The sequence below is a fragment of the Bicyclus anynana genome, chromosome 5, assembly GCF_947172395.1.
Source record: "Bicyclus anynana chromosome 5, ilBicAnyn1.1, whole genome shotgun sequence".
NCBI classification, from domain to species: domain Eukaryota; kingdom Metazoa; phylum Arthropoda; class Insecta; order Lepidoptera; family Nymphalidae; genus Bicyclus; species Bicyclus anynana.
This window is the reverse complement of record NC_069087.1, coordinates 5,392,762-5,413,018: the sequence shown is the minus strand read 5'-3', so window position 1 is coordinate 5,413,018 and position 20,257 is coordinate 5,392,762. Positions and strand designations below refer to the sequence as shown.

Genomic DNA, 20,257 nt, shown 5'->3' with positions numbered 1-20,257 from the left:
CGAATTTGCTCGAAATTGTAGACGAATATAAACGAGAACGAGTTTATACCTAGGACACACAGTCCAGTTAGATAGATCCAATTTCGAGAAAGAGGTGAATCGCCGAATCCAGCTCGGCTGGGCAGGAAAAGGCTCGGAAACTTTGCGACATCTTTTAGTCCGGAAATTCCTCAGTGCCTGAAGACGAAAGTCTTCGAACAGTGCGTGTTGCCAGTGATGACCTACGGATCATAGACTTGGTCGCTAACTATGGGCCTTATAAGAAGGCTCAAAGTCCCTCAGCAGGCGATGGAGCGAGCAGAACAAATAAATAAATGAGAGATGGTAGATGGTAACAAACAAGCTATTTTGTTAGACGAATACTTTGTCCGTATTTAATATTTTAAGTAGATCGAGAGCCTGCGTAGGCAGACTTAGCTACCTCATTTTAAAGACGTACCTAAAGTACTTACAATGCAAACCCATGGTTATGCCATAAGTATGAAACCTACGGCAACTAAAATAGGCAAAATTACATGCTATCTAATTTTAATTTTTCAATATAAAATAATTTTCGAATAATAATAAAATTCTTCTTAATTTCTAACGTGAAAAGAAACGTTTAACATATTTTTATGTTGGCCAACTTACTGAACGTATATAAGAAAGAGATAAACATATTCACATCACTTAAGACAGAAAGAGAAACATTGACAGCGTCACATCAATGGCGAATGTAAACGAAACATTCCGAATAATACGCCATATTGTCATGTCAGTGAAGGTGGTGAAAGCACTTGCGTTTTTATTTACTTGAATTGTGTGATATTAAGTGATTTACTAATTGATAGCGGCTTAAAAATTCAAGGTGTGTATAATACTGAATATTTTGAATATAAATATATATCGGTCTATTTATTAAACAATATATCAAATGTAATTTATAGATTTGTCGGGTGTGGTATTTAGTTCATCGGATTTGGAGCCCTACTTTGTTTATTTTGTTTTAATTGTTCGGTTTTCTTCAATCGTTGTATTAAACAAAGTGTAGAATGAAGTGTTTATGTGGATATCGAAGCCCTTTTATAGTTTTACAGTGGGACGTTGGATTGTTTATAAATCGATACACGGCTGCGTAGTGATGATCGCTTCATAGTTTGTTTTTTTATAGGCGCAGGGTGCATCGCTGCATCCGCTGAACCATGAGTTACCAGATACCATCCTCACAGAGCCGCACGAGTGAGTATCTGAATGGTTATTATAATTAAGTATATAATATATTTATATTAGTTATAACTAGATTCAGGACAAGTTTATGAGTCATACTTCTTAGTTCAGGTAAGTTATAGATATTGCATTTTCTCAAAGATTGGTATTGGGTTACTGGTAATATTTGATTTAATTGACTTTGCTCTATATTTATAAGGTTAGTTTAGTGTGTGTTAAAAATTACTTTGTTAATCATAATCATTTAACTTGAGTTATTTAAAAAATTGATAAGTAACACTATTGTTTCCGTCATAATTCACTCTTAAAAACTAACCTTCCACTGGTAAAATGATTTTTGTGTAACATCTTTCTGGTGACACTAAGTCAAAATTCACAAACACTTTAGATTGTGAGGCTCAAATCACTAAAAGGAATGAGCTGATATTTGGCATGCAAATATTTATTGTGAAATTAGCATTGGTAAATAAAACATTTCCAAATATTCCTACTGAATAATAAAAATCTCAACTTCAAATGGACAAAAGACCTTCTGGGTTAACAAAAATATATATAAAAAAAAGAAATTAAAAGTTGATGGTTTGCTGGAATCACACTCCAACTGCCAACAGCCTCACATCACATCTGATTAAAGTTGCAAAACTGATTGCAGATAAAATTGGAACAAAAAAATGGACAAAGTTTCAGACATCAGAGTGTTTAAAGAGTGTGCCTACTAACTATTTATTTAATTATTTTATTTATATATAAATATACATTTTTTAACATTTATTAATATAACATAACAGTGTGACATAAACTCAATTAAAATTTTTCCGTACACCAGCATTCATCATCAGCACTCGGAGCTTGCAATCAATAATAAACATTTCAATTGTTTCTTCTTTTACCACAACACTACAGGACACTGGATTGGTTTTGAGCTCTATGTTGACAAGTCCTAGAGACACTTGTCAAAAACAAAGTGTTTGCAAAGTCTGTGTATACTCTATATCTTTTTATCTATATTATGAGTGAATAAGGATGTTCTTGCCAGTGTCTTTCACCTAGACCACATATACACCATGGCAACATTCACAGACACTTCAAGTTCACTTAATCATGATGAATAGAAGTCTACTGCTGGACATAAGTCCCTTGTATGGACTCCCAAACAGTTAGGGGGTGAGTAACACTGCTTTCTAGTGTGAGGTCACCGTTCCAGCAACTTCTGATCTGACATCCATCAGCTCTTTGAACTGTGCACCCTGCCCACTGCCACTTTAGCTTTGCCACTCACTTAGATATGTCAATCACTTTATCATCATCATTATCAACCCATATTCAGCTCACTGCTGAGCTCAAGTCTCCTCTCAGAATTAGAGGGGTTAGGCCAATAGTCCACCACGCTGGCCCAATGCACATTGGCAAACTTCACATACACAGAAAATTCTTTAGTATGCAGGTTTCCTCACGACATTTTTCCTTCACCGTTTGAGGCATGTGGTAATTAATTTCTTAAAATGCACACAACTGCAAAGTTGGAGGTGCATGGCCGGACCGGATTGAACCCACACCCTCCGAAATCGGAGGCAGAGGGCATATCCACTGGGCTATCACAGCTCAGTAACAAATATCACAGTAGAATATGCCTATATCAATAAACATTATATTATTTTTCAGTGTCACACAGCAACTATGGTGGTTCTGACGTGCCAATGGCACCCAGCAAGGAACAACAGACACTCATGTGGCAGCAGAACTCATACCTGGTGGATTCTGGTATCAACTCTGGGGCAGCCACTCAGGTAAATGCTCTATTGAGTTGTATTATTATTGGCTAATAATAATTAATTAATAGCCAATTTAAAAAAGGATGTTCTGTACTCTACCTGTATGTTTGTATGTATGTCTATGATTTATGGAAATCTACTTATCTCAATATACATTCATATGATAAAAATCTACTATTTTATTGTGTAAGTATATTTATTTATTTATCTGATTTGGAGGCATCTTCTGGAAATATTCATTCAATGGGATTTTGGACAAATTACATTTTCTACTGTGAACTTTAAAGAGTTTGTGTGACTGTAGTGCATGTAAGTAAAAATTGCATTGATCCAAAAGAGAAGTTTCTATGTAAATGATTTTTATCACAGGTGCCATCTCTCACTGGCAAAGAAGATGACGAGATGGAAGGAGATCAGCTCATGTTTGATCTGGACCAGGGCTTCGCTCAAGGGTTCACTCAGGAGCAAGTGGATGGTAAGTTATATCTCTTTACTATATTTTTAATCACCATAAATAGGTTTTTGATGTTTCAAAATGATATTTAATTGATAGGAGACAGCTCACCTGATGATAGGTGAAAACCGGCACCTATAAACAGCAACAGTTCATAGAGCACACAATGGCCGCATCCTACAAAGTGAAGCTGCTGCCTATATGAGTTATAATAAAAGTATTTCTTTTAAAAATTCTCAGCCTGTAGTTGGGATGTCGGTGGTGTTATACCCTTTGCCTCTGAGAACATTTTAAACCTCCTGGTCCTGGGTGCTAACATGCGAACAACGAATGGCTAACATTGATAATTTTTAATATTTTCCCAATTTACAGACATGAACCAGCAGTTGTCACAAACCAGGTCCCAGCGAGTGCGCGCCGCCATGTTCCCAGAGACTCTGGAGGAGGGCATTGAAATCCCCTCCACACAGCTGGACCCAGCACAGCCTACTGCAGTCCAGCGCTTGTCTGAGCCCTCCCAGATGTTGAAACATGCTGTTGTCAATCTTATTAATTATCAAGATGATGCTGATTTGGCAACAAGGTACTTTTTATATCTCTTTATGGGGACTATAGAACAAGATTTTTTAAAGAAGTTTTAAGTTAATATTTTTTTTAATAAATATAATTTCTAGAATATATAACATAACGTATAATGTTAAGCAAAAGCAAGATTTGTTTAATTGAGATGTAAGGTAAAAGGTCTGAAAAAATAATCACAGAGATTAAGTCTTGTGCATTTTTTATTTGAAAATTAACTATGGTCACTTGGACCATAATTTTTCTTAACAACACAAAATTTTCTATAGATCTTAAATATAATGCTAACTTTCCCAATATTTGACGTATATATGTCTTTATGAGGACTATAGAAGAAGATTTTTTAAAGAAATTTTAAGTTAATAATTTTTTGAATAAATATGATTTCTAGAAGGTTAAGGTTAAGCAAAAGCAGGATTTGTTTAATTGAGATCAGATGTAAGGTAAAATGTGTGGAAAAAAAAATCACAGAGATTAAGTCTTGTGCATTCTTTATTTGAAAATGAACTATGGTCACTTCGACCATAATTTTTCTTAACAACTCGAACTCGATCTTAAATATCATGGTAACTTTCCCAATATATGACATCTTTAAAATAATGTAAATTGTCGAAAATTAGTCATGTTTTGATTTTTTCAGGGCAATCCCAGAGTTGATCAAACTACTCAATGACGAAGATCAAGTGGTAGTGTCACAAGCTGCCATGATGGTTCACCAGTTGTCAAAGAAGGAAGCTTCGCGGCACGCTATAATGAACTCTCCGCAAATGGTTGCGGCCTTAGTGCGAGCGATCTCCAACAGCAATGACTTGGAGACAACCAAAGGGGCAGTTGGGACCTTGCACAACTTGTCTCACCACCGACAAGGTCTTCTTGCCATATTCAAGAGTGGAGGCATACCAGCTCTGGTGAAACTCCTATCCTCACCAGTGGAATCTGTGTTGTTCTATGCCATTACGACCTTGCATAACCTTTTACTGCACCAAGATGGTTCAAAAATGGCTGTCCGTCTTGCTGGTGGTCTTCAAAAGATGGTGGCCTTACTTCAGAGGAATAATGTGAAGTTCCTGGCAATTGTTACCGATTGTCTCCAGATATTGGCGTATGGGAACCAGGAATCCAAGCTTATCATCCTGGCTTCACAAGGCCCTATCGAGTTAGTGCGTATCATGCGCTCTTTTGACTACGAGAAGTTGCTTTGGACCACATCCAGGGTTCTGAAGGTGAGAATAACTTATAACATTAACATTACTAGAGACTCCTCAACATGTGCTCCTTGTGTATTTATGAATGAAAGGCATATAACTTTTTTTTATCTATTTATAATTATTTAGTTGGTTACCTCCCCCACTAGGTGAACTGACAACATCAAGCGAATGCAGGAGTTCCCTGGATGCAGGCTCAATTGATGTTGTGTGATGTTTGGATTCCCTGTAAAATTCGTATGTCCAACAGTGGACATCCATCAGCTGATATGATGATTTAAAAATAACATAATATATTTCAAAATACGATAATATTTTATTTTTAAGTTATTATAAGTTTTAAATCCTCCTGAAAGAGTGCAATATCATGATCAACAGTTCTCAATGAATAAACAAATATTGACTTTGAAAGAGATGACTTTTTAGTGGAAAGACTAATTGTATAACTAGTGGAAATGGGAGGCACTTACTGGGTTGGAGTTTACTGGATTGACTTAATAATGATATTAAAGTATTAATCTCAGTTTTAATAATAATAACATGTACTATAATGTTTATTATTTCTTCAGGTTTTGTCCGTCTGCTCAAGCAACAAGCCGGCGATAGTGGAGGCAGGTGGTATGCAGGCCCTGGCCATGCACCTTGGCAACCCCAGTGGCCGCTTAGTCCAGAATTGCCTTTGGACTTTGAGGAATCTGTCTGATGCTGCTACCAAGGTAACTATTCAATTTTTTAACTATAAAAAAGAAAGTTTAAAACCATTAATTTATAAAAAAAAAATAATTTTGGTGTGTCTACTTTATCTGTACTTTTGTTTTCTTATTATGTTTTAATCTGTAACCATTATATAATTTTTTTTTATGTATATCGCAATAAAGGACATGAAACGCACAACGGCCAACCCTAGTGGCCAAGTGCGGAAAAGGCCCAGGAAAAATTAAAAAGAAATTAAAATAATACACATTAGACATTTAATAATTTGGGTTGATCAATCTATGTATTTTGATTTTTCAAAATTGTGGTACGGCGTTCAAAGATTGTAAAATTTGTGGGTAGAGGGGTTGAATAACCGTTATTAATAGACTATTTACATGTAAAATAAAGTATGTGTTAATCTTTACATCCAAATATCTTAGTAAAGTGACACTGCTGTTGCTAGCTCCGCAAATGCCATTAATTATGTAATCTGTGCCTTACAATAAAGGGCCGAAAACGGAACATCGGTGGTGTCATATACAATGTGACTTTGACAGGCTTTTAAATAAAACCAACGACTTTTACGCCAAGCGCTTAACTGACACCACGTACGTTCCGAACAATTAGCCGTTTTACAAAGAAATATCTGTGTTTTTTATTAAACCTGGCCCTTACAGTTGTCTTGACAAGTTTTTGGTCCTCGTGTCCATTTGTAATTGTAATTTATTTATTTGTTGTTTTATATTTTTGTGTAGGTGGAAGGGCTAGAAGGCCTGCTGCAAAGCCTGGTGCAAGTGCTGGCCTCCACCGACGTTAATATCGTGACTTGTGCTGCTGGAATATTGTCCAACTTGACCTGCAACAACCAACGTAACAAGGTACTGGTTAGTTATTTATTTATATTTATTTACTTAAGAAATTAACACATTTACTGCCAAATGGTCATTTTAAAAAACAGTGTGTCTTTATTTAATTAACATTAAGAATACAAACAAGCATAAAAAGAAGAAAAAAATAAATCGAACGCACATTTTTCAGCTATTACAGGCGTGTACCCAAATTGGCACAGTGGTCACTCATGTTTGTTATGAAATTTTTTGTCCTTTTTTACCCCCTTCTAATATGATAGATTGCACAATGCACTTGTTGTAGAAGCTTTTCAGGAACATTAATATTCAATGAAGAAGGGCGGGCAGTTTCTCTTTGTGAAGCCTGTTTTAGTGAAAATTTTGTAATTTTTGACTGAATTAGCAAATGGTTCATGAACTCATCTTTTTAAGAAGAAATAGGAATATTGGTCATATTTCTAAATATAAAAATATGACCAATATTTCCATTCTCCTCCAGCAAGTCTGAAAAGACTGTGTTAGGAATGGGTACAACAATCTGTTAGGAGTGGGTAGGTACAACAATATTTCAGCAAGCAGACATTGAACCACAACCTCACTATGTTGAGTCCAGAGTCCATTGTATAACATGCATACAATGAAGGGTATGAATTTAGCGTTGTATTGGTAACACATCTCAGGAACATATTTTAACAAGTTACAAGTATGCAATTTATTCACATAATGTTATAGATACAGTGGCTTCTTGGAAAGTAATTTTTATGAATTTTTATAGCTATTCCTTTACACCTCAGACCAATTATAAAAGGACCTGTATCGCACTCATAGTCACGAACAAAATTGTCTGTCATTTTCTGAGGAAAACGAGCTTAGATTTTGTACATATCTTATGCTAAACTAGAAGTTTTTGCCCGTTTTTTACACAATTCAATCACACAAAAAGGTATTTTTACGGAGCTCTTTAACCGACGAACACGATTACAACTATTTAAAATCGATTCTATACAGACAGTTTTTATAATCGCATTAGATCGTTCATATACATTGACAGAAAAGTAACGTCTAGCGAGGCAGGTCCATACAATAATTGGTCTGAGCTTTACACAGTCCTTTTGTGCAGTTTTATCCAACGTGTATAGTGTGTCCAAATCTGTGTCAATTTTGGTACACTTGTTCGATAAAAATGCAGTGACATTGTACAGTTTTATTGTTGCCATGTAAAGTAAAATAGTGCTGGAATGTGCGTGCTTTCTCGCACACATTTCTTTCTGTTTTCGTAAAAAGCACACACAACGCCAATCAAAAGCCCTTTTTTTTTAATTCCAGGTGACAGTGTGCCAAGCCGGCGGCGTGGACGCCCTGGTGCGCACGGTGGTGTCGGCCGGGGACCGCGAGGAGATCACCGAGCCGGCCGTGTGCGCGCTCCGCCACCTCACCTCGCGGCACGTCGAGAGCGAGATGGCGCAGAACGCTGTCCGGCTGCATTACGGCCTGCCTGTGAGTATAGCTTAACACATTCAATTGTAACACTCCCGATCATGCGCGGAGGCCGGGGGGCGCGTAGCGTTAATAGTTGACTGCTACACATGCTACACATGAAGTTGGCTGCGGAATAAGTAAGCGCATTCGTACAGACGCGAACTCTCCCCCTGCGCCGTTCGTACCGTTATTGATTCATTGCACAGTCATTTGTGCTAGCCTCACAAACACGATGATCCATGGCGAGCACTGTACGAGTATATTATGTATATTATTTGTATATCTATTTAATTAAATATAATATAACTATGATTAGCGAAATGAAAACTTTCATTTGTGTAACAAATGAAAGTTTTTATTTATATATGTAGATAAATAAAAGTAACTAAATCTTCCTATGATTAATAAATAATAAATCAGTTTCTATTATATTTATAAGTTATTTGCTTGTCTTGACTCATCGAAATGAATATTGTGTGTTCGTGTGTAAGTTTTGACAGGCGCACCTCTTATAATACGAGTTGTCGACAGTGACTGCCCACGCCCACTTGCCTTCTGGCCATGCCCCGTGCGCACGATTTCACACCCTTGTAGTCATACGTTCCCCGTCGCCGGCATACCATAGGAGTGACATCAATGAACTTGCCAAAGGGCAATTTGTGCTACAGTGAATTGTATATGGGTTGTTAATGATGATATAATGAATTCGCACAGGTGATAGTGAAACTTCTGCAACCGCCGTCCCGCTGGCCGCTGGTGAAGGCGGTGGTGGGGCTGGTGCGCAACCTGGCGCTGTGCCCCGCCAACCACGCGCCGCTGCGCGAGCACGGCGCCGTGCACCACCTCGTGCGCCTGCTGCTGCGCGCCTTCAACGACACGCAGCGGGTATGTGGAACAAGTCTCAGACCAATTATAGAAGGACCTGTATCGCGCTCATAGTCACGAACAAAATTGTCTATCATTTTCTGAGGAAAACGAGCTTAGATTTGGTATATATCTTATACTAAACTAGAAGTTTTTGCACGTTTTTTTACACAATTCAATTCAATTACACAAAAAGGTATTTTTACGGAGCTCCGGCGAACACGATTACAACCGTTTAACATCGAATTTGACAGAAAAGTAACGTCTAGCGAGGCAGGTCCTATACAATAATTGGTCTGAGGGAACAAGTGCATAGGCCCTATGCTCATCTTTTATCCAATAGCCTATGTCATAGGGTATTGGATAGAAGATTGGATATGATAAGTTTGGATTGGAAGATTGGGTAGACGACAGTATTTTGACGTTTGGAAAATTTGAAAAAGTACATGATATTTAAATTGAGTTTTATAAGAAATCCTTAAGTTTTATTCATTGATATCGATATATTTCCGATCCCTATTCCATGTTCTATACGAAATCAATATCGTTTATATTAAATTTGATATGAGTCAACTACCCTATTGAGGTATGTCATCTACCTGCTATAAGATAATCACCAGTATGCACCACCGGATGACATTTTTTACTAAAATCTCAATTTCGTATATGTCACTTTGAGTGACTATTAAGCCGCGTCCAAACATCGCGCTTTTTAGACATGTCTAGCATGCCGCGCACACATTTCTGAGATGTCTACACTAGTCTCGCGTCAGGGCTGTGTCTCGCGATTGCCGCGTGTTGATGCGACATGCGACAAAGACATACCGCCAAGCGATTTAGCTTTCCGGTACGATGTGTAGAAACCGATAGGAGTGTGGATTTTCATCCTCCCCCTAACAAGTTAGCCCGCTTCCATCTTAGATTGCATCATCACTTACCATTAGGTGAGATTGTAATCAAGGGCTAACTTGTAAGGAATAATAAAAAAAAAATACCTCTGACGTCACCATGGCAACAGCAACGCGGCTCGGTGTCGGGCGGCGGCGGCGCGGGCGGCGCGTACGCGGACGGCGTGCGCATGGAGGAGATCGTGGAGGGCGCGGTGGGCGCGCTGCACATCCTGGCGCGCGAGGGGCTCAACCGCGCGCTCATCCGCCAGCAGAACGTCATACCGATCTTTGTGCAGCTGCTGTTCAACGAGATCGAGAACATACAGGTAAGAGCAAAAGCCGGCTCGTCCATACTTTTTTTTTTTTTTTTATACAAAATAAGCTCGCGCTTGACCACGATCTCACCTGATGGTAAGTGTAGATGTGGCCGGGAGAGAGTTCCATACCCTAGCCATACGTATAAGAAACGAAGAAGCAAATCGCTTAGTACGAGTCCTGCGAACGGAGCAGTCGCTCCAGGCGCCAAATCCTAGAGAGCGCCTAAATGATAATCCTACTCGATCGTAGAAGGTACTGCGCCCGATTTTCAATTGGTCACCCCAGAGTATGGTCGAGATCTTCGCGTTCCATTGTTACTTTACACTCATAATTTGGTATAGGTATCTACATATTATTAGGAACAAACAGGTGAGGCGCCATAATTGGATCTCACTCCATTTTAAAATTTACTTTGGGCCGGCGCCTGGGTCAGAGGCTACTTGCCTCTTTTGTAAACAGTGTTTAAACTGAATTATGCAAGTATTATAATATGCTAGTAACCAGTAAAAAAAATAATATAAACAAAAAAATATCTACGTAAAATTTTTGCCGCCGAAACACAACACATTAGCAAGTGACGTCATTCATAGAGATAACAGCGTATTTGGCGTTTATAGTAATGTGATATATCACGTCACCGCAAGCGCCAATCACAAACCGATGCCTTGTAGCGAATGACGTCACAGTTTATGATTGGCGTTTGCGGTGACGTGATATATCACATCACTGCAAACGCCAATCACGCTGTTATCTCTATGAATCCAGCGGTTAAAGTTTTGATTTCTTTATTCAACATGAAACGAATATTTTATTTCTTAATAGAATTTACATACTCCAAAGAGAAAAAAGAAACCTGTATTTGTTATTATCTCAATATGATTGGAGTATAATGTTTTTATTGTAATATGATTATTTACATTTAATTTCTATCCATAGCGCGTAGCAGCAGGGGTACTTTGCGAGTTGGCCGCAGACAAAGAAGGGGCCGAAATGATAGAAGCCGAAGGGGCTACGGCCCCTCTCACAGAGTTGCTGCACTCCCGTAATGAAGGTACTTTGTAATTTTTATATTAAACATAATAATTCTCTTTCATCATACCATTCATAATATTTTTAAATATTTTGAAAATGCCACGGTCAGCTACACTATGAAAACATTTTATTAAAAGACACTAGTAGACGCCGCGCGGTTTCACCCGCGTGGTTCCCGTTCCCGTAGGAATACGGCTATCTAACACTGAAATGATTTTTCAAATTGGACCAGTAGTTCCTGAGATTAGCGCGTTCAATGAAACAAACAAACAAACTCTTCAGTTTTATAATATTAGTATTGTAAGCTCCTACAAATTTGAGTTAGATCCTACAAATTTTATTGGGCAGGAAAAACAACATGAAGGTAAGTTTTGACATGTAAGGCAACTTTAGTGAATCCAGCAGCCTAAGGAATGCTAGAAGTAATATTTTTAATTCTTTGTTCCCCATAATTAGTAAACTTAGCAGAATTTAAAAATTCTGCAATATTTTGATTATAGTTATAGAAGCAAGCACAATTTATTTTCTCTCTATTTAATGTAATTCTAACATGCGATCAAGTGAAGAGAAATAGACAAAATGTCGTCCAATCGCAGCGTACAATCTCTTTCGTCCTAACGCAATGAAAGATATAGCGTTATTTCCGGTTGCACTGCCATTGCTTGAAATTTGTCTATTTCTGTTCACAAGATTATCTCGTTGGTTGCATTGCTACAGGTTTAGCAGAATTTAAATATTTCTATGAAAAATGTTTTCAGTTTTACATTATGGTTCAGTTCTTTAAAATTTTTGCTCGCAGTTTTAATATTGAAATAGTGGAAAGTTAACGCCTATATAAGTTTCACATAGTTTAATTTTATTATATGTGCTAGTAATAATAACATTTTATTTGTAAAACATATTTTTCAAACCGAAATACAGTCATACTAATGTTGCATGCCCTAGAACTTAAAATTTTCTTGACATATGTAAAGGCATGTAGTCATTTCTAACTAGCGATTGCAATTGCCCATAGCTTTAATTGCGTTTTGTAGTATATTTTTCAATCCCTCTGGAATAGTGCATTTTTTCGTGATGATAACACCACCCTATAAATAGAAAGAAAGAAAAGAAAGAAAGAAAAGTTTATTTAGAATACACATCATACAAAGAAAAGAGAGAAAAAAAAAAAACAATAAATTAAAATACATTGCAACTTGCATGATGTGATCCTAAAAGGGTCACCACTCAGCATATTGCAGTGTCCGTGGGGACACCGCGCTGATCTTCCGTGGAGCCATTAAGGTGACGTTTGGACGGTATCGAGACGTGCGGAGCGCCTCTAACAAACATCGACAAATATTAAAAGAAGACAGATACGTAAATTAAATACAAAAATATTACTAGTAGAAACAAGTGGTAAAAATAAGCCAATTATAAATAATAATACAATAAATAAATGATAACATAATAATTTGGTAAATAAATATTATAATAAATTAAACAAAACAAAGGACCCATTACTTATATGTTTTGAATTAAAAGATAATGTTTTCGAATTTTGGTTTTAAAAGTGGTCTTGGATATTTTTAAATTACGAAGAGGAGGAGGCAAATCATTCCAGCACTTTGTTGCCGCGAATTTAAAGCTTCCTCGAAAGGCAGCTCTGAAATGTTGCGGCACTTTAAGGGTCCAGACTCGATTTGATCTTGTCAAGGATGTTTTGTTCCACTCTAGCTTATCAAATAAGTAAGCAGGCTGCTGAGACTTCAATACTCCAAATAGAAGTGTAGCAAGGTGAAGATTCCGTCTCGCTTTCATATTGAGCAGTTTAGCTTCGTTAATAAACGGCGTAACATGCGTTCTGGGGGGAATATGAAAGCAGAACCGGGCACATGCATTTTGGATGCGTTGTATTAGCCGTTGAGTGCGAACGAGCAGTCGTGGCCCATACAAAGCATCAGCGTAGTTTAATTTTGAGAGTATTAAAGACTCACATATCCCAACACGCACATCTACACTCATATAATTCCGTACACGGTATAAAGTTCTTAATCTATAAAAACAACTGCGCACTGTTTCCAAGATATAACCTTCAAAACGCAATTCAGTATCTATCAGTACCCCTAAATTTCTAGCCTCATTAATACGCTGCAGCACTTGATCTTTAATACATATAGCAGAGAGGTTTGGCGATACCTTTGCGACTGCCTGACGAGAGCCAAGTAACATGAACTTTGACTTGCCAGCATTTAGCACTAACTGATTATTATTCGCCCAGTTTGCTATATTTTCCAAGTCATCGTTTAGTTTACTAACGGCATCACTATAATCATCAGGTTTAAAAGAAATATACAGTTGAGTGTCGTCTGCATACATATGATAATTTGAGTTATTAATACTGTCTACTATGTCTGCAGTATATATAATGAAAAGTAAGGGACCTAAGATAGAGCCTTGTGGGACTCCTCGAGACAAAAGTTTAGATTCTGAGGTAGCTATCCATCCCGTGGAATCGCGCAATTCAACGTACTGAGTACGCTGAGACAGATAGCTTGCAAACCAACTGATGGATTTTGTCGAGAACCCGTAAAATGAAAGTTTAGCTAATAATAACGAAATATTAATTGTATCAAATGCTCGAGAAAAATCTAACAAAGTTAACACCGTTACTTCACCTTTGTCTTGTGATGCTAACATATTATCAACCACATCAATAAGAGCGGTGGTAGTACTTCGAAACTTTCTAAAACCGGATTGCTTGTTTGGAAGAATATTGTTACTTTCAAGGTATTGAGACAGTTGATTACAAACAACTTTTTCAAGTATTTTAGAGAGACAAGGAAGTATGCTAATCGGTCTTAAATCCTTTAATTCAAGTACATTCTGTTTTTTTGGCAACGGTTTGACCACAGCATTTTTCCATATTTGCGGAAAAGTACTAGTTTTAATGGAATGATTGACAATTTCAGTTATAATACTAAGCGTGACCGGCAGCGTTAACAAAACCATATCTAAAGAAATGCCATCAACTCCCACAGCATTTGTTTTTATGGATTTAATATGTTTAAAGACTTCACTTTCTGTAACTGGTTTCAATTCAAAAATTAGATCAGAGTGATTATGCTGGTGGTTTAGTAGCAGAGACTCCGGTACATCGCTTCCAGTGGGTATGTTTAGAAAGTGGTCATTAATAAGATTAGGGTCTCTAAAAACTTCAGCGACCTCAAAATCTTTAGAGTTTATGCCTGCAAGAACATAAGTTTTTATGTTTTTCCACAGAATCTTTGGGTTATTAATGTATTTATTTATATATTGATTATGAAAGGCAGCTTTTTCACTGTGTAGTGCAGATATGACAATGTGTTTAAGATCTTTATAGTATTGCTTTTGGCGTTCCAAGTCAGCTGCAAAATTGTGATTACCTAACATATTTCGCGATTTTAAATCCAAGTATTTAGTATGTGCCACGTTTCGAGTTTTCATCATTTCAATAATGGTTGGTGTGATCCACGGTGAGCGTTGTTCTTTAATGCGAAGTGTTTTTAGTGGGGCATGTACATCGAAAAGTATAAGAATGTAGGCATTGAGAGCAGCGACCATACTGTCTACATCTTGCAGGGCAACTATCCCTGACCAATCAAAGGACTTGAGGTGTTCTGTAAAAATATCGGAATCTATATCTTTTAAGGGTCTATAAGTTATAATTTTTGGGGCAATTTTTTTCTTTGGAATATTGACTTGGAATTTTATAAAAGCGTGTCTCCCCAGTTCAGGAATTAAGTTAATATCAATTTGAGATACACCTACATCAGAACAAACGAGATCTATTAAAGTACTGCTGTGATCTGTAAAATGTGTAGGATTTTTTATGTGTTGTGAAAGATTCATATACAAAAGGAAGTCTTGAAATTTTTTACTTTTAGAATCTTCTCTATCTAACAAATTAATATTAAAATCGCCGACAATCAGAATATGGTCATATAAAGAAAAAGAGCTTACCGACGTAGCAATTGCATCAAGAAAAATATCCGTGTCCAGCCAAGGGGGTTTGTATGCTGTCCCTATAGCTAGATTAGCCCCTCCAGAATGATAAGCAAGCCACATTTGTTCGACGTTGGGGTTTTCAGGGTGATGTATAGTTTTCGCTGTTATTCCGCGACGTATGTAGAAACCCACTCCACCCCCACGTAAGCGAATGCTTGCTGGGCGTGGGATGTGCCTCAACTTGTACCCTGGGACTACAGGAGCTCGCCCCTCCTCTCCATTTCGTAACCAGGTCTCATTGATTGCCATAATGTCGACTGAGTACAAACGCATAGCTGCAATAAATTCATCGTGTGCTGTACCCAGAGATCCAGCATTAAGGAGACCTACTAACAATGCTTTATTTTTATTTATCATTTTTGAAAAATAAAAATGAAAATTAAGATAATTTGGAATATAATATTACACAAATAATTAAGAATATATATAATTAAACCAATGTACAATAAAATATTATAATAAAATGTTCCTATTATATTTAAAATATATTTCAAGTACATATTAAAATAAAACCACATAGTGGTGCAATAATGATACAATACTTGAACTGTATCACTAATGTTCAAACTTGTGATACAATTCGATACCATGTACTCGTATGTAAATAAACTAATGTTAAGTAAAGGTACACAAATAAAGTATAAAATATATGATAATAAAAAAAAGGAATAGGCATTGCGTGTATGCGTCATGGCAACCCATTTTAAAATCACATCATAAGTATTTTGAAAACCTTTACGTATAATTTTATAAGAAAACGCGCAAGATTTTATATAGTAATGAACACAATGCTTAGATATCATAATATAGCATGCCATTATTATTTTAAATAGTTTCAAACAGCAAGATGAATTTTTCACGTGATTAAACAACAGTCTAACGTTAATTACATATTTCCATTTTTTAAATTTTAATATAAGTAATTTTATAAAATAACCTTTACATCTTTTGTAATTTAAGCTTACCACTTTCGACAGACAGTTCTCATTCAAATTAATGGAGCAATACATTACAATATATATTACTAACAGTAAATTAAATATTATTACACTGATATTCACATGGTTAATTTGTAATAAATACGTTACGGATATAAATAAAACTTTCAAAGCAAAATTTCTAAGTACAACAAAAATATTTACTTTACATATTTTTTGTAAACATTCGTGTAACATATAAAATTCATCAAGAAATGTGTATATTCTAATTGAAATAATTGAACAATTAAAGTAATAATTAAAATAATAACTGCTACTGTTGACTATGCAAATGTATAGAGAGTTCAAAGCAAGTAAGAACAGAGACAATAAAATATGTAAATATACACATTCTAGTAACTTTCCTTCACCCCAACTGAAAAATCGCCAAAAACCCGTATTAAATCGCTTTCTGATTTGATTTGATGCGCCGGTTTCCCCTCTCCCTGACGCGCGTATATTTTTCCTTTCTTAGTCCAGGTGTATCTCCAACGCGCTTGTTTGGCTTTTTCCCGAACCAAATAAAACAGGCTTTTATTTTTTTTAGTTAGCCTTTCATTTACGTAGAACCGTCTAGAAGGAGGGTCCAAACCTAGTCCCTCAGTTGTGATGCCACGTCGCGTTCGGGCGTTACGCAGGAAATCATCCCGCAGTTTCGGTCGCGACAGCCGCACCACAAGTCGGCGACCCCGGCCTTCCCCGTCGGATTCGGTCTTCCTGCCAACTCTCTCCGCATATACAATATCCCTCTCTTCAAGGTCGATCCCAAGTTTAGTAGCTATACAGGCAACTGTATGACAAGGATTTTCCCCATTTACTTCTGGAAGATTTGAAATTTCAATATCTCCCTGGAGGAGATCCTGGTCCCGATCATCGATATCCGCTTTAAGCTGTAAGATCGTTTCTTCTAGCTTGGTAGTTTCTGTGCATTTGTTACAGGATGAGACTTTGACTTCTTTCTCCAGATTCGTCAGTCTAGAATTGAAGTCATCCATTCTTTGGTTGCACGTTGTAATGGCCCCCCGTATGTCGCACAGGTCAGCACGAAACTCCTTGATCTCCTTACTTAGGTTTTGTAGTTCTTCGCGGAAGAGGCGTATTTCGACGCTCAAGTCTAATGACTGAGTGTCGTCAACGTTTTCCATTTCACAGTATACTTTCGATGTGGTCGTCGTAGGTGTATTTTTTAGGATATTCGCCTGCACGGGAGGCCTATCTGTCATCTTAACAGGAGTATTAGCGTTACCGACTTTCGGCCTCCTCGATACGCACTCCGGGCAGTCCCACTGCGCATTCGGTTGCGCGTTGTCACCAAGTCCTACGCACGCCTTATGATACAATTTAGCGCAGCGACTACATGTAGCGGCACCTATTGTTGACATAAATTTTCCACAACCTCCGCAATGGTTCATATCGAAAACTGCTATTGATTAATACTAGGAGGTGTATTTGACTTCCTATAGAGGGCCGGTTCGTCGGATGCTAGGTGATGACTTTGTCCTCCGATAGATGGCGTTCTATCTTGATGGCGCTTAGCTCGCGAGTGTCGCGTTGTCGCGTCCAAACATATGCTGCGACGAGTTCGTCGTAGTTCAAAATGTAGCCAACAGGTAGTGTTAAACAGAAACAGTTAAATGCGGGTACGTTCAACTCAATTTTATATTTGAACTGACCTCTTTTTTTTATAAATTCTGTGCTGCTTTCGAAGATATTTTCCTCTTTTTCAACTCTTCCCGGCCAGATTTGTACAGGACAACGCTTCCACCAATTCACTGAACCACCATTCACACTTGTATTACGTTAAAATTGTTTAATATGTAAAATTTACATTAATTTAATAATTAAAACGGTAGACACCCAGCCGTCCCGATCGCGTCCGTGACGTCACTCTTGTACATAAATACTCTTGTACATCTTTTAATTTCAGGATAATCGGTTTAGTAGTTTCAGTGTGAAAGCATAACTAACAGACAAACTTTAAAATCTAATATAAATACATATAAATACAATTGAAGTGTCTATCTGTGTTTTCAAAATTCTCTAGTGCTTAATGGCTTATTTAAAAGATAAACAAGCTTTTTTAAATTTCTTGTCAGTCTGTTTGTCCGGGCTAATCTTTTAATTAGCTCAACCGATTTTAATGGGACTTTCACTGAAAGATTTATTTAGCAAACATAAAAGCTACTTTCATCCAGGAAAAATACTGGTTTGCGCGAGATTTGTGAAAAACTGAATTTCATGCGTACGGAAAAGTGTATGAAACCATATTATGTGAAACCTTGGTTTAATAGTATAAAGTGCTGTAGCTAGCGGCCCTTGGTAAATAGTAATGACATTTCATTACTATAAACAACAGTCAACATAACTTAGACAAAGAAGGAAATAGACAACTGATTAGCATGTGCATAAGTGAAAAGGTTTGATATAACAACGCATTTTACTAGGCCATTTTTTCACTAATATATTTTTATTTTAGCTAACTCATTATCTTTCTATAAACGCTTTGAAAACTAAAAAAATGTATAGGAATGACAGATCCGATCAATAACTTGATCACATGACTCGTCGATAACAAATATCATTCTTATATATTTTATAATTACCGAGGCGTTTGCGGTATAAAAAAAAGAATCAACGTGCTATATGGCTACAGGCTCTGGTTACTTACAATTTAACAAGCTTAGGGTGTAATTTTGGTATCATACTATATTTATTTTATATTTTCAAATAAGCTTAAAAATCTATTACTAATTGGGTTTTAATTGTTTAACCAGTCGTTTGTGCGTGAAAAAACGCGTTACGAAACCGAATATCAAATCGCCTCGTCTCGGTGTATAATCATAAGTTGTTTTCTTTTTTTGTGAAAATGTCAAAGATGTCTATTTACTTCTCTGTCTACGTAACAAAATAGTAGTAATGACAATCTCATTACTATTTACTGTCATATTTTATGAGCTGTTTGTTGGAACGTTGCAGGCGTAGCGACGTACGCCGCGGCCGTACTGTTCCGCATGTCCGAGGACAAGCCGCATGACTACAAGAAGAGACTCTCCATGGAGCTGACCAATTCGCTGTTCCGCGACGATCACCAGATGTGGCCCAACGATCTGGCCATGCAACCTGATCTGCAGGTGAGTCAGACATAGACAGAATTACTAAAATACTTTTAATATATATAAATATACATATCGATGTCCAGCCGACTCGCACAAAACGTTCGACGACATGCATCGACGTTTCTAATAAGAACAGCGAAGATGTGGAATGCCCTTCCGGCTTCTATGTTTCCTAACACTTATGATTTGTGCGCCTTCAAGACAAAAGTGAATAGGCATTTTCTAAAGCGAGCGCTCCAACCTAGACCTCATCATTTCTTTCCGGCATGATTGTAGTCAAGCTCAAGTCTATTATGAATAAAAAAATCATAGACGTTGTGGAAAGGCGCCCCCTGGGGATCCTTCACCCGCTGGATGACGAATTTAAACACTATGCGTTTGAGAATTCGACACTCAGGGGTTGAATGGTCCCCTGGGGGTGGCCTTGCAACGTGAGATTATGGCATAGGCAGAATTACAAAAATGCGTAGGTACTATAAAATATAAAAATAAAAATAGTACATATTAGAAAAATACACAAATCTGTACCTAACTCAATTTGCAGTGAGGTGAGGCTTAGACAGAATTACAAAAAGACCTACAATGGTAATGAATATGACACAGCCATCTGGTTGAATAGGCCTATTAACAAAATGCCTAGGCCTTTCATTAAATATATTTATGGATAAATGATGAATGTAAATTTTCATCACACTAATTCCAGTTGTGTGTAACTTACAGGAACAAAAAATTGCTTTTGTTTTACGATTTTGTTTACGAAAGCAAAAGCCAAAACATATTATTATGTAACATAAT

General features: G+C 37.1%; 1 protein-coding gene across 4 annotated transcripts in view; it reads left to right on the top strand.

Annotated features, from left to right (window-relative positions):
* Positions 1–690: 690 nt before the first annotated feature.
* Positions 691–20,257, top strand: part of LOC112048594 (armadillo segment polarity protein) — a 30,244-nt gene continuing 10,677 nt past the window's right edge. For 2 of the 4 annotated variants that reach the window (XM_052881472.1, XM_052881475.1), the window contains exons 1-13: positions 691–847; positions 1,151–1,218; positions 2,869–2,993; positions 3,348–3,453; positions 3,805–4,015; positions 4,652–5,234; positions 5,786–5,932; positions 6,668–6,796; positions 8,087–8,257; positions 8,954–9,124; positions 10,122–10,319; positions 11,248–11,362; positions 19,323–19,477. In XM_052881472.1, the coding sequence (XP_052737432.1) occupies positions 1,182–1,218; positions 2,869–2,993; positions 3,348–3,453; positions 3,805–4,015; positions 4,652–5,234; positions 5,786–5,932; positions 6,668–6,796; positions 8,087–8,257; positions 8,954–9,124; positions 10,122–10,319; positions 11,248–11,362; positions 19,323–19,477 (2,148 nt within the window). In that variant the 5' untranslated portion in view covers positions 691–847; positions 1,151–1,181. The remainder of the gene's footprint in view (positions 848–1,150; positions 1,219–2,868; positions 2,994–3,347; positions 3,454–3,804; positions 4,016–4,651; positions 5,235–5,785; positions 5,933–6,667; positions 6,797–8,086; positions 8,258–8,953; positions 9,125–10,121; positions 10,320–11,247; positions 11,363–19,322; positions 19,478–20,257) is intronic. The other 2 variants (XM_052881473.1, XM_052881474.1) reach the window with 2 other exon arrangements.